Source organism: Nanorana parkeri, unplaced genomic scaffold (genome assembly GCF_000935625.1).
Source record: "Nanorana parkeri isolate BGI_ZX_2015 unplaced genomic scaffold, ASM93562v1 scaffold89, whole genome shotgun sequence".
In the NCBI taxonomy this organism is placed as follows: domain Eukaryota; kingdom Metazoa; phylum Chordata; class Amphibia; order Anura; family Dicroglossidae; genus Nanorana; species Nanorana parkeri.
The window spans coordinates 1,672,786-1,693,694 of record NW_017306357.1 but is presented as its reverse complement, the minus strand read 5'-3'; the positions used below and the strand labels follow the sequence as shown (position 1 = coordinate 1,693,694).

At 41.8% G+C, this 20,909-nt stretch overlaps 1 protein-coding gene across 1 annotated transcript in view; it reads left to right on the top strand.

Annotated features, from left to right (window-relative positions):
- TXNDC12 (thioredoxin domain containing 12) overlaps positions 1–454 on the top strand; it is a 16,309-nt gene extending 15,855 nt beyond the window's left edge. The window contains exon 7 of the mRNA XM_018552465.1: positions 51–454. Coding sequence (XP_018407967.1) covers positions 51–127 — 77 coding nt within the window. The 3' untranslated portion in view covers positions 128–454. The remainder of the gene's footprint in view (positions 1–50) is intronic.
- Positions 455–20,909: the final 20,455 nt, after the last annotated feature.

Here is a 20,909-nt window from a genome sequence, read left to right as displayed (position 1 = left end):
TGTGCCTTTAAGAACAAGTAACAAAAATAAATGTTCTCTTCTCCCCACAGTGGTTGAAGCAATGAAGGAAGCTCAGGAAAAGCTCACAGGGAAATTTACCAAGAAACATGTTGAAGATGAGTTATAACCTCTGCGTTTCATGCATAGAACTTTTCCCCTGATTACCCTAAACTTTGTACGTCCCAGGGGATGTAACCTCTATTCACATTATTGGACCTGCGGTGCTGGTATACCATTCTGTCATGTCACTGAGAATGTATTGGTTCACCTGTTGTAGACAGCCCTGTCACTGTTTCACCAGTGTTGATACCCTGATCTCTGTATTTCCACTACACTGTCAAATGTACTTTTTACAAGTACAGTAAATTATTTTTGGTACAGATCATTTTAGGTGGGTGCGCTTTTCTAAAGTAGTTCAAATAACGATGGTATGCGCCAAAAAGCACCAATTAGAAATCTGTTTTCTGCAACCTAAAATGAGTAGAGTAGGGCCAATTAAATATGATTTTTGATTGTTGTTACTGGACACCTTTCCACTCTTCACTGTTGACCCAAAAGCCCAAAGTACATTTCCGTTTTTTCTACCGCCTTTATACAGTGGTTGAGCCATTTTGTATTTCTTCAGTAGGATTTGGCTTATCTATTGGGTAACCAGCCATTGGCTAGCTATTTTTGGAGTTGTGTAAAGCATTTCCTTCCTGTGCCCTATAGGTGGCACCATTATACTTCTTTTCATTGCTTGCCAGGTGTGAACAACTTAAAGATAACTGTAAACCAGCGCATATAAACGACAACTGCAGCATACCAAATGTTTTTGATACTTGTTGATTATCCCTTTTGAACATTTGATTAAGTAAAAAAAAAAAAATATACTGAATTGTTCTTCATATGGTCTGTTATAATTTACAAGTGGTGGCTGCTCCATTCTCTTCAGCTGGATCTGGTGGTTAGAACTGATTAGTCCAAATGTTAGTTGAGCAATAATTCTCACTTTATAGAATATTTATGTATTTTTGTGTACAGACACAAATTTCTTACTACAGTATTTAATCCTAAATCAACCGCTTGCTGCCATTTCAGGTGAGCAGACAGTGCTGGAAAGATCAATATACTTGGTACAAGTGTTGTAAACTTCTAATGCCTTCATATTGATTCCAATAAGTGTTTTTTACCTTATAAAATACTCTATTTTTCTCCTTGTACTATTAAAAATGCCATGGATTACATAAATCAAGGAAACAATCAGTCTTGTCCAGGTAGAAAATAGAATGCAGTAATCCCCAAAGCAAGACAAAAGAAAATAGACTTTCATTGTTTGGACTGCTGTAAAGTAATGGAAGTTAACATCTCAATGGTACAGTGGGTAACTGCACGTTGTACATCATCAATCTGTGCTTTGTATGGCTTTATTAAATAACCCTAATAATGTTTTGCATGTTAAGGGTATTCTAGTTTGGGATTTTTAATGCATGTCTATCATCTACATAGCTAGATTGTCATCATTGGCCACACATTAATTCCCTTAGGAGGCATACAACATGACTAAAGCATTATATTGCAATGTATATATTCCATTTGGATTAAATCCTTCCGGTATTTCTAAATCCTCAGGTTGCTTTTCATCTATTTTCCCTTTTGTGTAATAAGCATGTATTTTACTGCTGCAGTAAACCTGTGGTGTGTATGTTGTTGGGAAATGATCATTAATCTTTAAATATATTTAGTGTTTTTTTTATTGCATGTCTTCTTTTTTAGCTTTATCAGCGATGGTACTGCCCAGTGCAGAATCACTATGCCATAATCACGTAGAGCACCATTTCCATTCCACATAAGAACATTTGTATTACAATTTAATATCATATAATTTGCAAGTCTCAGGAAATTCTTGGTAAAACAAATTGGAACATGTAACAAATATAGAGTAGGTGTTATCCTAATTTGGTTGCAAAAGTGGAAATACACTTCAAAGCAAACCTGTGTTTTATCGTTCCAGGGCAGTTTATTTATTGCATGTATTTATAAAGTGCTGCCAATTTATGAAGCACTTTGCATACTGTACATTAACATGAGTCCCTGTCTTCAAGGAGCTTACAATCCAAGGTCCCTACTGCACATACCTCACATAGGGCCAATTTAGACAGGAGCCAATTAACTTACCAGCATGTCTTTGGACGGTGCGAGGAAACAAGAGTACCCAGAAGAAACCCACACAAGCACAGGCAGAACATGCAAACTCCATGCAAATAGTATCCTGACCGAGATTCAAACTGAGGACCCTTTTGCTGCAATGCAGACTTTAAAACCTTACTCCAGCCGAAACTTTTTTTTTTTTTTTAGTTTAGAAATACAAACTAGGTTATTCACAAAAGGGTGAGGACTTTGGAGAAGGCAAGAGCAGTGAATAATTTAGGACAACATAGCTGAACTGGGAAGTGATCTGCATTTGGAGAATTTTTCCAAATTGGCTATGTTGTCCTAGATTTGTCCACACGCTCATGCTTTAGAACATTCAGGGTATTCTTAAAGAAACACAAGTGTTGCCATTGCTGTCCTTCTGAAGATTCCCCTATGTTATCCTTTTGCCATTTGTGGAATCAATAAATATATTCCGGGACACTCAAAAGGCTTGTTTGTCTCTACTTCTGGCTTGACTACACATTTTTAATATCTGATGACATAATACCTTTAAGAAGACCATGTGCCCTGCCCATTCAGGGTCCACTCCCCCACATCCCTGTTTGGGATCCTGGATGGCGGAAGGGATCCCACATCCCATCCACCACAGCAATACCGTGACTCTCCATTGCCTCCCCGCAATGTAGCACTTAGTGTCTGAGATGACTATTTGGCAGGCCTAAAGGTGCCCATACACTGCCCGTTCTGATCAGGTATTCTGACAGGTGACAATACAATGTAAACAGCGGGTTGAACCAAAAAGAAGTTATATTTGTATAGCCAGCCTAAGAGTTGTCACATGAGGTCATGGGGGAAGGACCATTAGCATGGTATATAGTTTGCTTGAAAATGACCCTGTCACTTAAACCTGCTGGGAAAATTACAATGTAACTTTTAAAAGAGAATGTATCATTTTTTTTAACTTCAAAATAAAAAAAGAATTATTACAGTTTCCCCTATGATTAAGAATGATACCTGCAACTAAAAGTGAACTCTGTGCTTCCTCCAGAAACTCTTCGTATGATCAGTTCATAGGGTCTCTGTAGTTGGGGAGGATCACCGATTGGCCAGCTCTTCCTAAATATCAGTTCCCCAAATCCATTAAAGAGAAACTGTGTGGCCAATGCTGACCCAAGGGTCACGTGACAAGGTGCTTAGACAATCTTTCTTAGGTATTAGTCTACTTTAAAATATAATTCACTGATGTCACTTTGTGGTTGGACTTGATTCCACCAAGCACTTAAGATAGCAGCAGAAATGGGCTTTAAAGTGTGTTGGGATCCTTTAGGAAGTGGGGTCTTCTCCATGCTACCACTCGGCAAGATTTTCGTGACGCTGGGGATCTTTTCCTCTTAATCACAGGGAGTCTGTTTAGCCTTTGAGTCATTTTTGTCCGTTAATAAAATACTACATTGATTTATGTTTAGGATATCGAGTCCGATCTGTTGTGATAATTCATTACTACTGCATAATTGTTTAAAACTTTAAATACACATGAGCATTTAAACCACATACGTGTGGAGTATGATGGCCTTTCTGACAAATATGACGTGTTAACCGGGCATTGAAGTGTTCATGCACGATCCTGCATGTTTGTCCCTGTTATTGCCTTGCCTTTCTGTTTCTCATTAAAGAGATTGATATGGATTTTCTAACAAATAAAAAAAAAAAAATGTTTTGTTAAAGAAGTGTACGTCTTCTTATTGTTCAGACTGTGTATAATAGACTTTGCCTTTTGGATCTGCTGAGGCAAGAGGAAGTCCCTTCCCTGGCACATGGTACTTTCCCTATTACTGACTAACTCTGCCTTGTTCGGCACTGTGTTTCTGTATGGAGGTTTCCACCTTTGTAGAGGCTGGGCTTTGCTTCTTCATGTTAGTCTCTAGCAAAGAGAACCGCACAGTAATGACATCACCAAATCTCCTGAGACTAGCCTTAGATCTCACACGGTAGATATACAGCTATAAGTCTGTAGGCCTGGAATGTCTAGGCACATACTGGGAAGTGCTGTGCTACTTTTCAGGAGGAATTCCAGACAAAGGGTAAGTTTTTCAGATATTTCTTAGGCACACGTAACATTTCCAGGTGTTCCATATAACACAGTAAATCAGTGTAAGCAGTTTCAGTACAGGAGAGGAGTGTGTACAACTGTGCAGGCCCAGAGTAAATTTAGAGTTCAGCTTTAAGGTCTGACACTGGATTTCATCTTCCCCTACTTGTCCATAAAAAAAATTTGGGCTGGAGTTGAGCTTTAAAGGAGAACTATGAGGTGAGTGATTTTCACTCAGTCTCATAGTTCTAGCCGACCTGTGACAATGAAACTGTCACAGGTCGGCTCAGTAGATCGGTAAGTGAGCGAACACATACCGGCGCTCGCTCACTTCTCGATCCATGGTCGGCAGAGAGCCGTGACAGGAGGGACTGGATTCCCCCCTCCCCTGTCTGATCCTCCAGCGCTGACTGGCGGAACGGACCGGGAGGGGGTGGGTACAGCTGGCACTGCCTCTAGATAGGCAGAGCCAGCTGTCACTCATGCAGCTGGGTGGATCCAGACATAATTGTCGGGATCCGTTCCTGCTGCGGCGCCTCAGCTCGCGGTATACTGAGCTTTGGGTGACGGGAGGACGCTAGTTTGTGTCCTCCCGTTACCCTTAGGAGAACTATGGGGAAAAGCCCTCACCCCATAGTTCTCCTTTTAAGTGCTGTGCTAGGGACAGGCACATAATTATTTTCCAACTGGATGGCTGACATGATTTATGAACTAGGGGGTGACTAAGCTCGACAGCATTTGAAACTAAAAATGTCAGGTTAGGGGGACTAACCATTATCATTCTCTTGGTTGCATTGTAGGTCTTTAGCTTCTAAGTGTATCTAATTGATCTTTGACAAGCTGTGTGTAGGGAACAAGCACAGGATTTAACATTTGTGCCGTTCCACAAGGACCCTCTGGGACTTAGGGATGCCACTAGATGTAAGTCAGATGGTTGTTGGGACCTCCTGTCACATTAGACATGGACATTGCTCCATTCTATCTAGCTGTCATTTGACACACAGTGAAAAGACTTATCTTGGCCAACAGTTGAATGGTCCAGAAATTGGTCTTGTACATGGAACCCTTGGTGACTTCCTCTATGGACAGGTATATATTTAGTCCACAGTGTAATGGCAAAGTGCAAATAGCAGTAACCTATCCGCGTTCAGAGCTCATACGACATAAGCTGCAGCCTGTTTGCAGTATCTTACCTAACATTACACACAGAAAGCATTTTTGCACTTAGTTTAATGCTAATTGTATACATTTATTAAATTAACTGTATGAAATAACATGCACTGTTAAATTGTTCCCTTCAAATTGATATTTTCGTTCGAAATTAATTTTGTTTTCCACTGGCTTTTATATCTTTTTGAAGTATCTGGTGATAAGATTTCTCAACAGTAGTTACCTGCTCTGTTCTCCGCCACGGTGTCTAGACCTAGCTATGCACTTTTAGAAATCAAATGATTCCCCCATCCATGCTTTCCTGCCAGCTATTCTATTTATCAGTTGCCAGGACCCGCTGATGAATACTCAAATGATGACTACATCTGATTGAATGCAGACACTGTTCAGCTGACAATTTTACACCCAGGTCCTACAAAAAGGATGGTGCCAACACGGCCACCCACAGCTCAAATGTTGACCAATTCAACAGAAATTGGACAAAATGTAAGCAGTGTTTGGCCAACTTAGTTCATCCAGCTTCAACTGTTGCAGTCTCGCTCCTCCGATTGCTTTCTCTATAGTACAAATAAACAGTGTGATTTATCTATAGTACAAATAAACAGTGTGATAAAATGGACTTAAGGTGGCCATACACTTTACAACCATCACAAGACCTTAGTTTTGCGATGGTTGTAAAGTGATTAAAAAAACGTACGATCTGCCCATCTTGGACAGGCAGATCGCACTCTCGATCATCGCAAGCCCGCCCCCTGAGGGGCGGGTTTCCGATGACCGCAATGCTGAACGGGCAGTGTGCGCGTGCGCACAACGGCACGTTCGGCATTTGCCTCCCAAGCACTGTTCAAACCAGCCGAAAATCGTACGATTCTCGGCGGGTTTTCTAACATGCTCCTTAGACAAAAGACGTGCGACCGTACAGTAGAAACGGTCGCATGTCTTCGTTCACACTGTTCGATTCTCGTACGATCGCGGGATTTCCCGCGATTCTCGTACGATCGCGGGATTTCCCGCGATTCTCGTACGAGAATCGAGCAGTGTTCAAAAACACAGTATAGGGACCAGTGTAAAGGCAGGAGCATAGAGGTGCTTTTTAACCAAACTACTTACATTTCTGGTAATCTTATACTAAGGATATCAATCATTACACAAAGGGAACAAATGGCTGCTTAAGGTATCCGTTACAAAGGTAACACACAGTAGCAATTAATTGTACACAATCTTACAGTACGCCAACTATGTATAATTAACTGATACAGCATGCTACTACTGTAGTTTACATCACAGGCATTTGTCTAATGAATGACTGCTACTGTAATTGATTAATGGCAAGTAATATGCTCCTGGCCTAAAGCAATAATCTTGTATTGGTCTTGCTTTCAGTGAATTCTGATTAGCTGCTCTGGGTTAAGGTCCCCACACACCTTGCCATAATCGTACCCGCGATCGTACGATTATCGTAAGGTGTGTGGAAGCCGTGCGACCTCTACTACTGTGAGGTCGCACGACTTTTATCTTAGGAACATGTTCGAAAACCTGCCGAGCATCGTACGATGTTTGGTGGGTGTGTAGCATGTTCGTACCGTTCGGCATTGCGGTCATCGGGAGGCTGCCCCTCAGGGGGGCGCGGCTTGCGATCATCGCAAGTACGATCTGCCTGTCCAAGATAGGCAGATCGTACGTTTTTTTAAGTACCTTACAACCATCGCAAGACAAAAGTCTTGCGATGGTTGTAAGGTGTGTGTCCAGCATTACTGAGTTTTGCTCTTGTATTAAATTCACCTTTAAGACTTCAGTAGTTGCCTTCACGGTCTTCAGACCTAGAAATATTATTGCAAAGATCTCACCAGGGAGCTAAGGGACATAAGAAATCATTTGCTGATTTAACTTGCCAGCATTTACCTAGAACTGAACTATCACACTTTGGTATAATAACCCCTTTCATTAGCTACATACCCTGTTAAAAGTGACTAAAAACCTTAAAATATTTCCTTAAAATTTTTACATATTAAACAGTTTTTTCTTTCTTATTTATCCTCCCGCAGTGCGATCGGACGTGTGGCAAAACATTGCCTGCTTTCCGTTCCACTGCAAACGCAAAAAAATGCTGCATGCTTTATTTTTTGCGTTTGCAGTGGAACTTTTGTGGAATTTTTGAAAACTGACAATTTACAGCTGTTAGGCTCCGTTCACACATTAGTGTTTTTCCATGCGTATCTATATGCGCGGAAATACACAAAAAGCAATACATTCTTATGGGCCTCGTTCACACCTGTGTGTTCTTACACGCACACAAAATGTGGCAAAATGTATGGATGCGATTTTCTGGGTGATTTCAGCACGTTCTGTCCCCCAAAAGAGAGTGGTTGTAGTAAAAAACACGCGGAAAAATGTGCATCTATTACAAATTGCGCATTTTTGTGCGCGAGTACAACTGTGTGTAAAAACGTGCTGAACATGCAGGAGTGAATAGAGGCTAAAACAAAATAGACAAAGCCTTTGACTGTAAGGCCCCTTTCAGACAGACGCCTTCAATTCCAAGATGCTGCGGACTCCCTGCTGATCGGAACAGATGTCACCATTGTGATATCCGTGTCCGTCCAATTTTTTCCTTCATGTTGCGATGGAGGAAAAAAATTGAGATTACCAGGCTCATGTTTGTCTATTGGGAATCAGATGTAAACACATGTGTCCGTTTACATCAGATTATCTCTGATCCGGCACGCTCAGGTCTGTCGAAATGGAACTGTTATCCGTTTGTTTTTCTGGACCTGGCCAGAGTCGGGGAATAACCAGATGTAAATGGACGCACATCCATTTAGATACGGCTGCCCATAGACTAACATCGCGCTTCTGATAACAACCGCCTGAAAAACTGACAGGTAGATCTGATCGGAATGCCCGTGGGAAAGGGGTCTTATTGGTAAATAGGGTAAACCGGAAATATTCATATACAATGTTCCATATATGAACTGGATGGACCTTGGTCTTTATTCAGCCATACACACTATATTACTATGTTATAATTACCTGATTAGAAATTTTACATTATTACAATTTTTTTTCTTTTTTGCATAAAGAAAATCTATATTAAAAACAATAGTTGCCTGTTAGGGGCATAAGAAATTTTCATTCATAAATTAATTAATTCATCTCAGACCTCGTTCCCAGGAGGTACTTTGATTTACCACCTAACCTCACAATATATTTATATTAAAACAAGTAAGTCAGTTGCCTGGAAACCTGCACTAAATCCGCACAGCTTGTGTACAAAAGGTCACAGGTAAGAGGCTTTTCCTGGAAGATCTATTTATAATCTTGTTTGTCAGTCGGAGTCGGTGTGCTATAGCGTCACCTTATGGGGGTCACAGTGCAGGAGACACATGTGTGATCGGCTGCTATTTCTATGTGTGAATTTACATCAGGTCACACTGATTTTTCCTTCCTGTGCTATGTTTTCAATAAAGGGTATACACAGTTCACTTTTCCAAATCTGAAGCTGAAAACAAGAAAAAAAAAAGGGATACTTTTTTTTTTTTTAATGATTTGCTATTAAAATGACGAAGTATGCACCTAAAAGGGGCTGTTTGGCATGCATTTTTATTGCCAGCCTTGTGTCCTTAAACTGCTGGGTCTAGAAGGGTGTATTGAGCTGAAGACGTGTAAGTTGGTTGGCAGCGTGCCATGTCAGCTGTAACATAGATGGAAACGGTGTGGTTGATCACATTGAAAATTTTCCTGGGGCCTCCTCAATGGAAGAGGATAGTCAGTACTGCTCTAATGGACTCTGAATAACGTTCTGCATCCAGCACCTGAGCGACGTTTGCCTACCTTTAAAAGAAAAGAAAAAAAAAGACCAAAATGGTGTGTTGTGTTCTCTTAGAAAGTCAACCTTCCCCCCACCTTTCTTTTTTTCCTCTCCATTTTGCCCCCCCTCCCCATACATTGTTCCTAAAATCATATACAAATTCTTAAAGCAGCACTGGTATTCCACATCAGGTCACCTTTCCTACAGACGTCCTTGTTGGTAGGAGGCCTGTGCTGCCATATAGGCATCTGGAGGTACCTGCTATGTCATACAATGGCTGCTTTAGGAATATTATATAACTTCAGGGTAATCACAATATAAAAAAAGAACAAGTGATAATCTTTATGAAGGTCCTATTACATTCCCCTAATATGTTTGTGTATCAGATATTTTGGTTTCGTGGCTCTGTGAGTGCCGATAACATGAACATTATTAGTAAGTACAGTAATGAACATTATTCGCCAAGCTCTTACAATTGCTACTTGGCATATTCTCACATGGCTAAAATAATTATCCTTGTGGTAAATCTTTGTGAATTGAGTCTAATGAATGGTTAAAATGGACAGTTACATTGCTGTAAATAAAGCATGAACTATAGTTCAGTAAATGGAGCCTTTGTGCCTTGTCCATGTATCAGGATGACTGATAACCATAGGTATGCTATAGGTGGGTAGGTGCTACGGTATAACTATGCTAGCCTCGCCCTCTATCATTCGGGGCACCTAAGCGCCAACAAGACCATCTACAGCTGCCCCTTCCTGTCCATGAAGCACAAGAGTGCAGGAAGTTCTGTGTATTGGCTTCACCTCCAACCCTTGTACATATAGCTGAGAGAGTTTGGCCCTTAAGATCTATTTTACAGACAATCATTCAGCAGATGTCATTTGAAAGTTGTGTAGCTCTTAGAGCCCAATGCTTTTTAAAGGACTGTCAGGAAGCCAGAGCCAGCCCTTACGGCCAAAATTGTGTGCTAGCACCTGCGTATACTCATGTGCGTGTGTATGGTACGGCCCACAGAATGGTGCACAGCCATGTGCCCCTTCACAGGTGTGGGCACAGCCATGTGCCCCTTCACAGGTGTGGGCACATCTGTACATGCGTCTTGTGGTGTGTGCACGGACATTTGCACGCAGTGATATTCAGCTAAGCCTGCATCTGAGATCCTGTACCCTGGTTTTGACTTCCCTTTACTGACCCGGCTTGCCTAGACCTTCTGATTGCTGCTCTGTATTTCTGTGGCCACGGCTTGTTCCCTGACTACGCTTCTGCCTGCTATCTTGTACCTTGCTACCTGCAAGTTATCGACCCAGCCTGTTCCTGAATTTGAAACTACAATAACATTTAGCTAAAGTTGGCCTTTATATAAGCAGCTAATAATTTTACATGATTATGATGATGATTATTATTATTATTAATAACAATAATAATAATATTGATGTATCATTCATTCTTTACATGTGCTGCACTGATTTGTGTTATTCGGTTGGTTCAGAATCGTACAAGAACCTCAGAACCATCAATGGGTTAAGCAGCTGTGATCCTTTAGTTAAATGTGAAGACTTCCTTTTAATATGCTTGCTTCCCAAGTTAATTTGTAGAATCAGGTAAACGTAAACATGAAAAAGTGCGTAGCAACCTTAATGAACTGCAGATGCTCATCTTCCTTCGCTCCATATATAGATTTGTGTTTTCAAAACAGATTGAGTTTCCGGACTGCCAGAGCCTCCCATCTGAAATCATTATCACCGAGTGCGTCATTGCCAATTTTCTCTGCAGTGTAGGCTTGTAAAATAATTTTAACACGTTTATAGAAGCTACATTTGTTGTATTGCTGCATATTAACTTTTAAATGTTGTAATACATGGACAGGGTTGGTGTTGCAGGAATCAAAATAAGTAGACCCAAATGGGGCAGTGGAGCTTCTATGTCACCCCATGCTCCAACATGCTTGGAAAAACACATGTGACTGTCCCCACGTGTCTCTCTATATCATATCCATTTATGTCTATCTAAGTTCCTCTTCTTCTGTTTATCAGCAAAGCAGGCAATTTGTTGCTAACCAGGTGAGAAAATTGAGAAAGTAATTGGGCAGAAGTGGGGCTGTGGGAGGCCTCAGGTAGAGGAGGTGTTATCAGAGGGGTGAAGCTTTGGGCCCAAGGGAGCAGATATAACTTCCATAACGTTCAAGTGATTTCACAAGCACTGGATCATTAAAACTGACTCTAAAAGCTGTTCAAAGCATCCATTGATCCCAACACAAGTATGCCCAAATTGGCAATGTGGCATTACGGCAATTCTGGAAATGGCCATCCTGGCTATTTTGTAGGCATTTTTGTGGGCATATATAAGCAAGTGCCTGTTCCAAGCCCCCGCGGGACACTGCAGGCTCTACATTGAATGAATCATAAAATGCAGGTGCATTGTAGAATTAAACGTTATGGTCCTCAACAGAGCGGATAGCAGTATCCTTTTTTTGTACTCTAAACAGACCCTATACTGTTTCAGGGTCTCTTTGCAGTCATAAGAATTTATCACTTAAAATTAGGAACCACACTACCTCTGTAGAAAACATCTCAATGTTGGAGACAGGCACAGAAACAGCAAATCCCGTTGGGTGGGCAGTCAACAAATGATCCTGTTTGGTTTAATAGGTAAGCTATTTTTCATATAACTAGGTCAATTTGAATGAAGAACTTTCATATTTACAGCAGCTACACAATTTACAGGTTTTTTTTTGGACAAAACCTGGAAATTGGCTCCCTGAAGCGTGTTGCTGGTCAAGAGAAAGATGTCTAGGTACCTACTGAACAAAGATATTAATGCTATCCGGCATGGCTCCATGCGTAAGTTCTGCAACATCTGGGACCCCTGGATAACGAATTATACACCGACCAGCCATAACATTATAACTAGACATGTGCACCGGCAAAAAAATTGTTTCATTTCATTTAGTTTTGATTTGTGATTTTGCGTTATTTCGTTTTTCGGGATTTGGGTCCGAAATTGAATTGGTTTCGGGATTCGGACGAAATTCGTTAGCGGTAGTCTGGACGAAATTTCATTTGTTGGACGAAATTTTGTTGTAGCATAGTGACATTAGAATTTTTTTTTTTTTTTACAGTCTGCAGAAGAGCATATCTGGAGGGACAGATGAAAATATTAGGAAAGAAGAAGAAGATCGGATTAAGAGACATCATTTAAGGTGAGTGCTGACATTAACATTGGGGGGAGGGAAAATAATTTGCCTTTAATGTCACTTTAAGGTAAGTGTTTTAATTAACATTGGGAGAGGGGAAAAACGCTTTCCTTTAAGATTTTTTTCTGTGTGCCCTCAATCTGGAACACTGCTGGCGCTCCTGTAGACAGTTGTTCATTATGGAAACAATGTTGAATTAACAGTTGGCAGGGCCAGATTAACTCAATCAAACTTGGGGAACTACCATCATTTCTGGTGGCATATTTCATTTTGCTGCATGGAATGTCAGGGAAGGCTAAAGTAATTTTCAAAGAGGTGATGGGGGGCTATAAAACCGCAGATCAACCTGCCATTTTACACCTCAGCCACCTGCTGCAATGGCAGCACTGCGGCCGCACAGTGGCCGGAAATATACAGCATGCTGTGTTTGAGAGGCGCTGCCACTTCTCAAACCCTTCAATTTAAATGAATGGGACTGCACTGCAACCGCATACCCACTTTAAGTATTTCAATAAAAAATCCCAATGGAATGAAAAAAAAAACAGGAGGCGGCAGTATCTGCATGCGGGACGCTTTTCAGAGGGCGGTGGAGATTGCAGCTTGTCTGAACAATTCCTAAAAAGAGATTGTAAACAAATAAAGGCAAAGATTTATTTAGACAAGGGGTGGGCAACTCTGGCCCTTCAGCTGTTGTGGAACTTCAAGTCCAATGAGGCATTGCAAGACTAAAGGTCTTGACATCCCATGACACCCAGAGGCATGTTAGGATTTGTAGTTAAAGCACAGCTGGGGGGCTGGAGTTGCCCACACCTGATTTAGACATCTGAATGATTATGTCCTTTTGCACAAACTCTGCCTCTTGCACTAAATGATTAGTATTTTTTTTTAACTACTGCAAGAATGCATCCCACTGTACAGACCCCAAGAGAAAAAAGGGATGCTTTCATTTTTCTTGAACTGTAAAAGAGCCTTCTGACGCCTCTCACTGACTCCGGTGCCCCATTTCTCCTAGAAGTCTGTGAAGGTTCTCATTTATCCAGGTCATGGTATATCTATAAAAAAATAAGTCAAGGCGACTGGACATGCTGTATTTTTCTTGAAGGTGTTTCACTGGTCACCCAACCAGCTTTCTCAATGCAGAATGACTTGTACAAAAATTATCTGGGAATAAATATGGTGAATGTTGCTCCAATCCACATAATCTGTTAATTGCAACCACGTGTTCATGCAGTTGCATTATTGAACCTAGGAGGTGTTATTTACCTGCCCAGAGATGTAAAAATGGAGAAGCCAAGCTTGAATAGAGGTTGGAGGGGGTGAGACCTCTATTGTCTGCTACAAACAATGCTGTTTTAACACCTCTCTCTGGGCAGCAACACCTCCTAGCTTCAATTATGCAAATGCATGAACACCTGGTTGTGATTAACAGATTATGTGGATTGGAGCGAAATTCACCATATTTATTCCCAGATAATTATTGTACAAGTCATTCTGAATTGAGAAAGCTGGTTGGATGACCAGTGAAACGTGTTCAAGAAAAATACAGCAAGTCCAGTTGCCTAGATTTATTTTTTTTACAGATAAATTTCTCCTGGAGTTTTCTTGCTATATGTATCAACAAACAGCCAGAAGAATAAGAAACACAAGAATGAGATCACAAGTTGTATATAATTTGTATACAGGCAGCTGTTGTGGAACTACAAGTCCCATGAGGCACTGCAAGACTCTGTCAGTCACAAGCATGACACCCAGAGACAAAGGAATGATGGGATTTGCTGTTTCAACACAGCTGGAGTGCCAAGGTTGCCCACCCCTGCCCTAGACACTGGGCAAGTGTTTTATGGGAAAACCCAGCCCTGGGCACAAGAACTAAAACATAAAAGTAAGATGGAAAACAGAGACCTTTGAGCATCAGGTAATGTAGAGGGAACAGCAAGCAGTCCGTGCGTGCGTATTGTTTTGTCTCGCACAGCCCACTAGTATGTGCTTTGACAAATCGGTTTTGACAGTCACTATCTCAAACCCATTTTAGCAGTCCTCCCTTCCACATCAATATCCATCGATGAGGGAAAGTGAATGCAAAAATCACTTTCATGGGAAAAAAGAATCTTGACAGGCCAGAAGCTGGGACTGTCTCAGCCACACGCTGATTATGCAGCAAAATGCTTTTTCATTCCAAATAAGATTTTGCATTCATTTTCTCTAAATTTAGGAAAGGATTGCTTCTGCCTACCTGCATTGTCTGGTGACAAATAAGAGACCTTCAGGCACTCCCTGGAGACAGACATTAAAGCTCATGTTTCTTGTTTTAGCTCAATAGAAATGTCATATCACAGGCGTCAAGAAGCACTTGGCACTGCTTAAAAGTGCATGCCGACTGTATCCTTTAGGCATTACAAGGCTTAAAGCTGAACTCTGGGCACAAAAACATTAATTGAAATATATTCCTCCGTAGCTACAAAGGATATAAATCCACTTTGTTTGCACTAAATGCATTTATTAACCCAGATATTACCTTGTAAATGTAACAGTGACATCATCACTGTGCTGTACATAGCCTGTGCAGAGAGCAGAGCTCTGGGAGGGCCCAGCAGGCTGCCTTCAGAAAACTACAGGAGGGGGCGGATACAAGACTAGTCACCCTGCACAAAGAGACAGAGCAGAAGTGACCGGTCTTTATTACATGAAGCTTCACACTGGATTACTGCACAGATCTGATTAAATACACAAAGCACGCCAAGAATCAAGTAATAACACATATTTAGACAATATTTTCTTATTCCAGAGGTCAGGTTTAATAAAGTAGACATAAACCCAAACACTAAAATCTCATATAATAGTTCACATGTTAAAGTTATTTTTTTCGTAATCTTTTTAAATCTACGGTTTCCAGTAAAATAATACCTGGAAATCCTTCCTTGTGCAGGCACTTCCTGCTATAGGGTAACAATGCCATATCTTCCATTTGCTCTCTTGCATTTTTACTCAGTCACATGCACTTTACACCATGAACAGGAAGCCTACACTGTGCAAAACATGCAGCAGCTGCTTGAACACTTGCATAAAAACAGGCTGCAAAGAGGCTGAAGAAGATCAGCAGCACTGAGATGCAAAGATAGGAATGGGAAAAAAAGGTTAACACAGTATTTTTTTAAGGAAAAGCTATGAGAAGCCCGGCTGATGCTCCATTTTAAAGTGATACTAAACTCAGAAGTTAAATCTTAAAAATGCATTCAAGTACCTAAAGTATTAACAAAAATGTATCTTATTTGTGTATCACCCAGCTGTAGATCCTCAAATCATCTCTGAATTGGTGCTGACACTGTCCTTCCTTCTGGAGGGGGGGCTACTTTTGTTCCCCATGGTCCCTGTGTATGTTGTAAAGTAGCCACTGCTCCAAGCTCACTTCTGTGATGGACTACAATTTAGACATGTGGGATTTGTTTCGTTTGGAATCAAAATGCAGACACATCCGAATTTCCGAATCCCAATTAACCCGAATGTGTTCCAATCCGAATTTCCATTTACAAATTTCAGATCCCGTTTGAATTTCGTTCAAAAATAAACCTGAATCAGACATATGACTTTTCTGGCAAATCAGATGTGGTTTTCGGTTTAATGCATCCGAATGGGTCTGAATACGAATTTTCATTAAAACAACATGGGAGTCATATATGTACATATAATACTAAAGCTGAGGCTGCTACCGTGTTTCCCCGAAAGTAAGACCTACCCCGAAAGTAAGACCTAGTGCTATCATCAGGGATTTCTGTAATATAAGACACTGTCTTATTTTCGGGGAAACACGGTAGACCCGAATGGCATTTGGGATCCAAATTTCCGAATGGCATTCGGGGAGCTCCCGAATGCTATTCGGATCTGGGAGCCTCAGCTTTAAAAATATATGTGTATGGCTCCCAGACCCGAATGGCATTCGGGAGCTCCCGAATGCAATTTGAAATTCAGATCCCAAATGCCATTCAGGTCTAGACGATTGGCCTCATTCACACAGCTAAGTGTCAGCCCGTACAGATCTGTGCAACGTGCATGGCCATATCGGGCCGCTTCCGGGAAGGACAGCTGCTGCGTGTGATTGTACGTAGCAGCCTGTTCTTCTCTATGGGAGTACGCCGCCATACGCTCACCCGAACTGCACATCCGCGCGGGTGTCGGTGCGGGATGTGCAGTTTGGGTGAGCGTACGGCCGCATACTCCCATAGAGAAGAACAGGCTGCTACGTACAATCACACGCAGCAGCTGTCCTTCCCAGGAACGCAGCACTGATCTGTACGGGCCAGCTCTTAGCAGTGTGAATGAGGCCTTAGTATTAATATCTGTATATGGTTTTCTCTGGTAGTCGTAATGAATGTTCGTTCGTAAACTTATCCGAAACTAACGAAAATTCGGATTTTGCCCGAATCCGAAACCCGAACCGAATTGAATTTCGGACCAAAATCCTGAAAAAACTAAATATGCGAACTGAACCAAATTTTTCGGCAGCTCACATGTCTACTACAATCTCAATACAAATTAGTAAACTAAACGTGAGATTGTAGTCCATCACAGGAGTGAGCTTGGAGCGGTGACTACTTTACAACATACACAGGGGCCATGGGGAAGAAAAGTAGCCACCCTCCAGAAGGAAGGCCAGTGTCAGCACCAATTCAGAGATGATTTGAGGATCTACAGCCGAGTGATACACAAATAGGATACATTTTTTGTTAACAGTTAAGACACTTGAATGCATTTTTAAGATTGAATTCCTGAGTTCACTGTCACTTTATAAGCAAGAATACGAAACAATTGTTTATAATAAAGAGTTCTGGAGCAGCCTATATAAAATCCAGTTAGGGTTTACATGTACTCGAATCAGGGATCATATGCATAAGCCATTACTCATAATGAGCGATGGTCTCCTTGAAGCCTCTAGCATCAGGCAGGAAGCTCTGAAAGCCTTTCCAGCCTGACATTAAAGAGAATTTCTCTCCAAGCTTTGAAAGCATGTGCAGCTGACTTTGTCATAACCTGACATGTTTGTATTATAACTCTGGGATCAGATCCCCAGCCTCATAAACATGGACATTTGCATAAGCCACTTCAGTGAACCGCACAATTCTTCCTGTTCCTTATAAAGATTTCTGTTTTCATAACAGACTTAGTCCATGTCCTGAAGAAACCCTCCTTTCCAATCCGGAATCAGAACCACTAACTTCAGCATTTGCACTTTTTCTTTTGCAGAGTTGATAAATAAATTAACACTTCTATGGAATGCTGTCTTGCCGAACTGTTTTGAACCAGCTTTTAGTTGGTGGCCACATTTCACAAACACCCATGCTAGTCAGGGAAAAATTGATTCATATTCAATTCAAAATATATCAGTTGTTACCATTTGAATTGCATAGTAAAGTGAGCTACTTACCTGAAGTAATATTAAACTCTCAAACTTTTAACAAATATATATATTGTCTAGCAAAGTATTTCTTAAAATTCTTACCCCAGCACATCATCAGCGAAGCATATCTTTACATTTTTCCCCAAGCACTTGCAGTCATTATGTTTCCAAACAGCTCCAACTGTCTCAGCTCCACTTCCCTGAACTTCCTGTCCAATCCAAGATCACAGGGACAGAGCAGTCTCTAGCAGGTTTATGGGAACATCATACTTGCCACTGAGGAATTCTGCTCCTTGATGTTGAAACGTTTTAGTTTCCTGCAGAATCAACTCACCCGCTAAGTAGTGGCCCTGATATCCTGTTGTAGGGTGGTTCCATTCCATTGCAGGGTCCTTTAGAGCGACCCTTTTGTGTGCTAGTAAGCTATGTGTGTCTCCACAAACACACAGACACATAAGGGCAAGACACTCCTCTCCTGCATCCTCTCTCCGAGCTGGTAGATGGACAAATGCTGGAGACTGCTCTGTCGCTTGTGATCTTGTACCGGACATTAAGTTAAGGGAAGCTGAGCTGAGAGAGTTGGAGCTGTATGGAAACATAACTGCAAGTGCTTGGGGAACAATGTAAAGATATGCTTCGCTCTCTCTCTCTCTCTCTTTCTCATTTCCTGTAGAATCAGCTGATCCCCTGGGTGCTGGCCCTGACATCCTGTTTTACGTTGGCTCCTTTCCTGTGCAGGGTCCTATGGAGCCACCCTTGTGTATGCTAGTAAGCTGTGCATGTCTCCACAAATACACAGGCACAGAAAGGCAAGCAGCTCCACTTTCCTCTGCTCCCCTCTCCTCCTTCCTCCCTCCAAGCTAGTAGATGGACGGCTGCTGGAGACTGTGCCTTCCCTTGTAAGCTTGTACTAGACAGGAAGTTCCGGGAAGCTGAGTTGGAGCTGTTTGGAACCATGATGACTGTAAGTGCTTCAGCAAAAATGTAAAGATATACTTTGCTGGGCAATGTACAGTATATGTGTTTGATCTGGATTCATTATTGCAAAAAAAAAACAAATGAGAATTTAATATTACTTTAACAAAATTACAATTTACAAGTTGCAATGTTTAAATAGCGGTGGGTATAAAATGGGTATAAAATGGGTATAAAAAGAGTCTTGCTTTGAACACTCAAGGTGTGTACTGGCTTTGTGAAGTGCATATCAAACAGTTGACTTGCTCTTGTGCAGCTTCTATTAAGTAATCTTGGAAGGATACAGTTCTTGAATTTATCAAACAGAATTGTGAAACTCGAGTATAATATAAAAGGGAACAAAAACACGATTTTCTGGAACTCTTTGCTTAAAGTGAACCGTTTAGTCATTTTATAAGTCTGTATGAATAAATTCCTGACATCACAATTTACTAGGGATGCGCCGATACTGATACTAGTACCGGTGCCGATCCCGAGTATTTGGGCGAGTACTCGCCCGATACTTCCTGTATCAGGAAGCCGGGCAGCACGTCAATACACGCTGCCGGGCTTCCTGATTGCCTATGAGGAGAGAGCATGAAGCCGACTTTCCGGCCAATCAGGAAGCTCTGCAGTGTGTAATGATGCAGCGCCCGGCTTTCTGATTGGCCGGGAAGCCGGCTTCATGCTCCCTGGTCATCCCACGAGGGAGCATGAAGCCGGCTTCCCGGCCAATCAGAAAGCCAAGTGCTGCGTCATTACTCGGCGCCCGGCTTCCATTATTGGCCGGCAAGCCGGCTCCATGCTTCTCGTCACATAGTGACAAGAAGCATGGGGACGGCTTCCTTACTAATAGGGAAGCCGGGTGGCGAGTCTTTACACGCTGCCCGGCTTCCCAGCTAATCAGGAAGCCAGGTGGCGAGTCATTACACGCCACCTCGCTTCCTGAATGGGACTTTCGGTACTCAGTATTTGGTATCGGCGAGTACCAAAAACAAAATATTGGTACCCTTACTCGGTACCAAAATACCGGTATGGGTGCATCCCTGCAGTTTACAGTAAGTCCGTGTATTCATAAAAGATGTTTCTATGTATCATTAAAAATCAGTTGTTCAGCTCAGGGCAGAGGGGGGTTGCAGACACTGAGCAGTTGGTAAGGTGGCTGAGTCTGGCAGCAGCATTCATGATAGATCGAAGGGAGGATAGTCTGTGTAGAGGTAGGCCAATGAGGAGGGAGCTGCAGTAGTCAAGGTGAGAGATAACAAGGGAGTGAAAATGTATCTTGTTGGTGTCATTGGTGGCTACTTTTGTTCCCCATAGTCCGTGTGTGTTGTAAAGTAGCCACCGCTCCATGCTAGCTAGAGCTGCAACAGTTAATCAATTAAGTCGATTAAAATCGACGATCGAAAACTTTGTCAACGTTTTCGATCGTCGATTCGTCGGCTATTGATTGATTAGCCTGTTCGGGGCTCCACACACGGCCTGAGCCGCACGTACGTCACACGCCCACTGAAGCCACGCCCACCGCACAGGAGACTGAAGCCGCCGCACGCCGCTGCCGTGAGCTCTCTCACTCGCCGCTATCCCGCCGACAACCGAGGGCGCACGATTTGAAAGTAAGTCAGGACCCTTTGAACTGTACCCCCCCACCCACACACATATCCGCTAGGGAACTACAAATCCGAGCATGCAATCATTGTCCCTGTACAAAACCCCCCCACATACACACATATCACCCAGGGAACGGCAATATCTGGTTGTTGTACAGGGGCAATGAGGGCATGCTGGGACTTGTAGTTCCCTAGCTGATATGTTATGTTATGAAGCTGTGTTATTTACTGTACACCTGAAAGTACTACAATGCCATTATAGAACTAAGAATAGAACATTTAAGTTTATCTATGTTTTATTCTACGTTCTATAATGGCATTGTATTTTTATAAACTTTTAAAAAAAGTTTATATTTATTTTTGTTTATTCCTTTTTTATTAAATATTTTTATTTAATACTTTACTTTTAGGGGCTTCGGGGAAATATTGGGGGTCTAAACAGACCCCTGATATTTCCCTTTTAAAATAGAAAAAGAGATTGAGAACACAAAGTCCTCAATCTTTTTTTCTGCATCCCCTGTTATCAATGAACAGGAATCCTCTATACTGAGTGT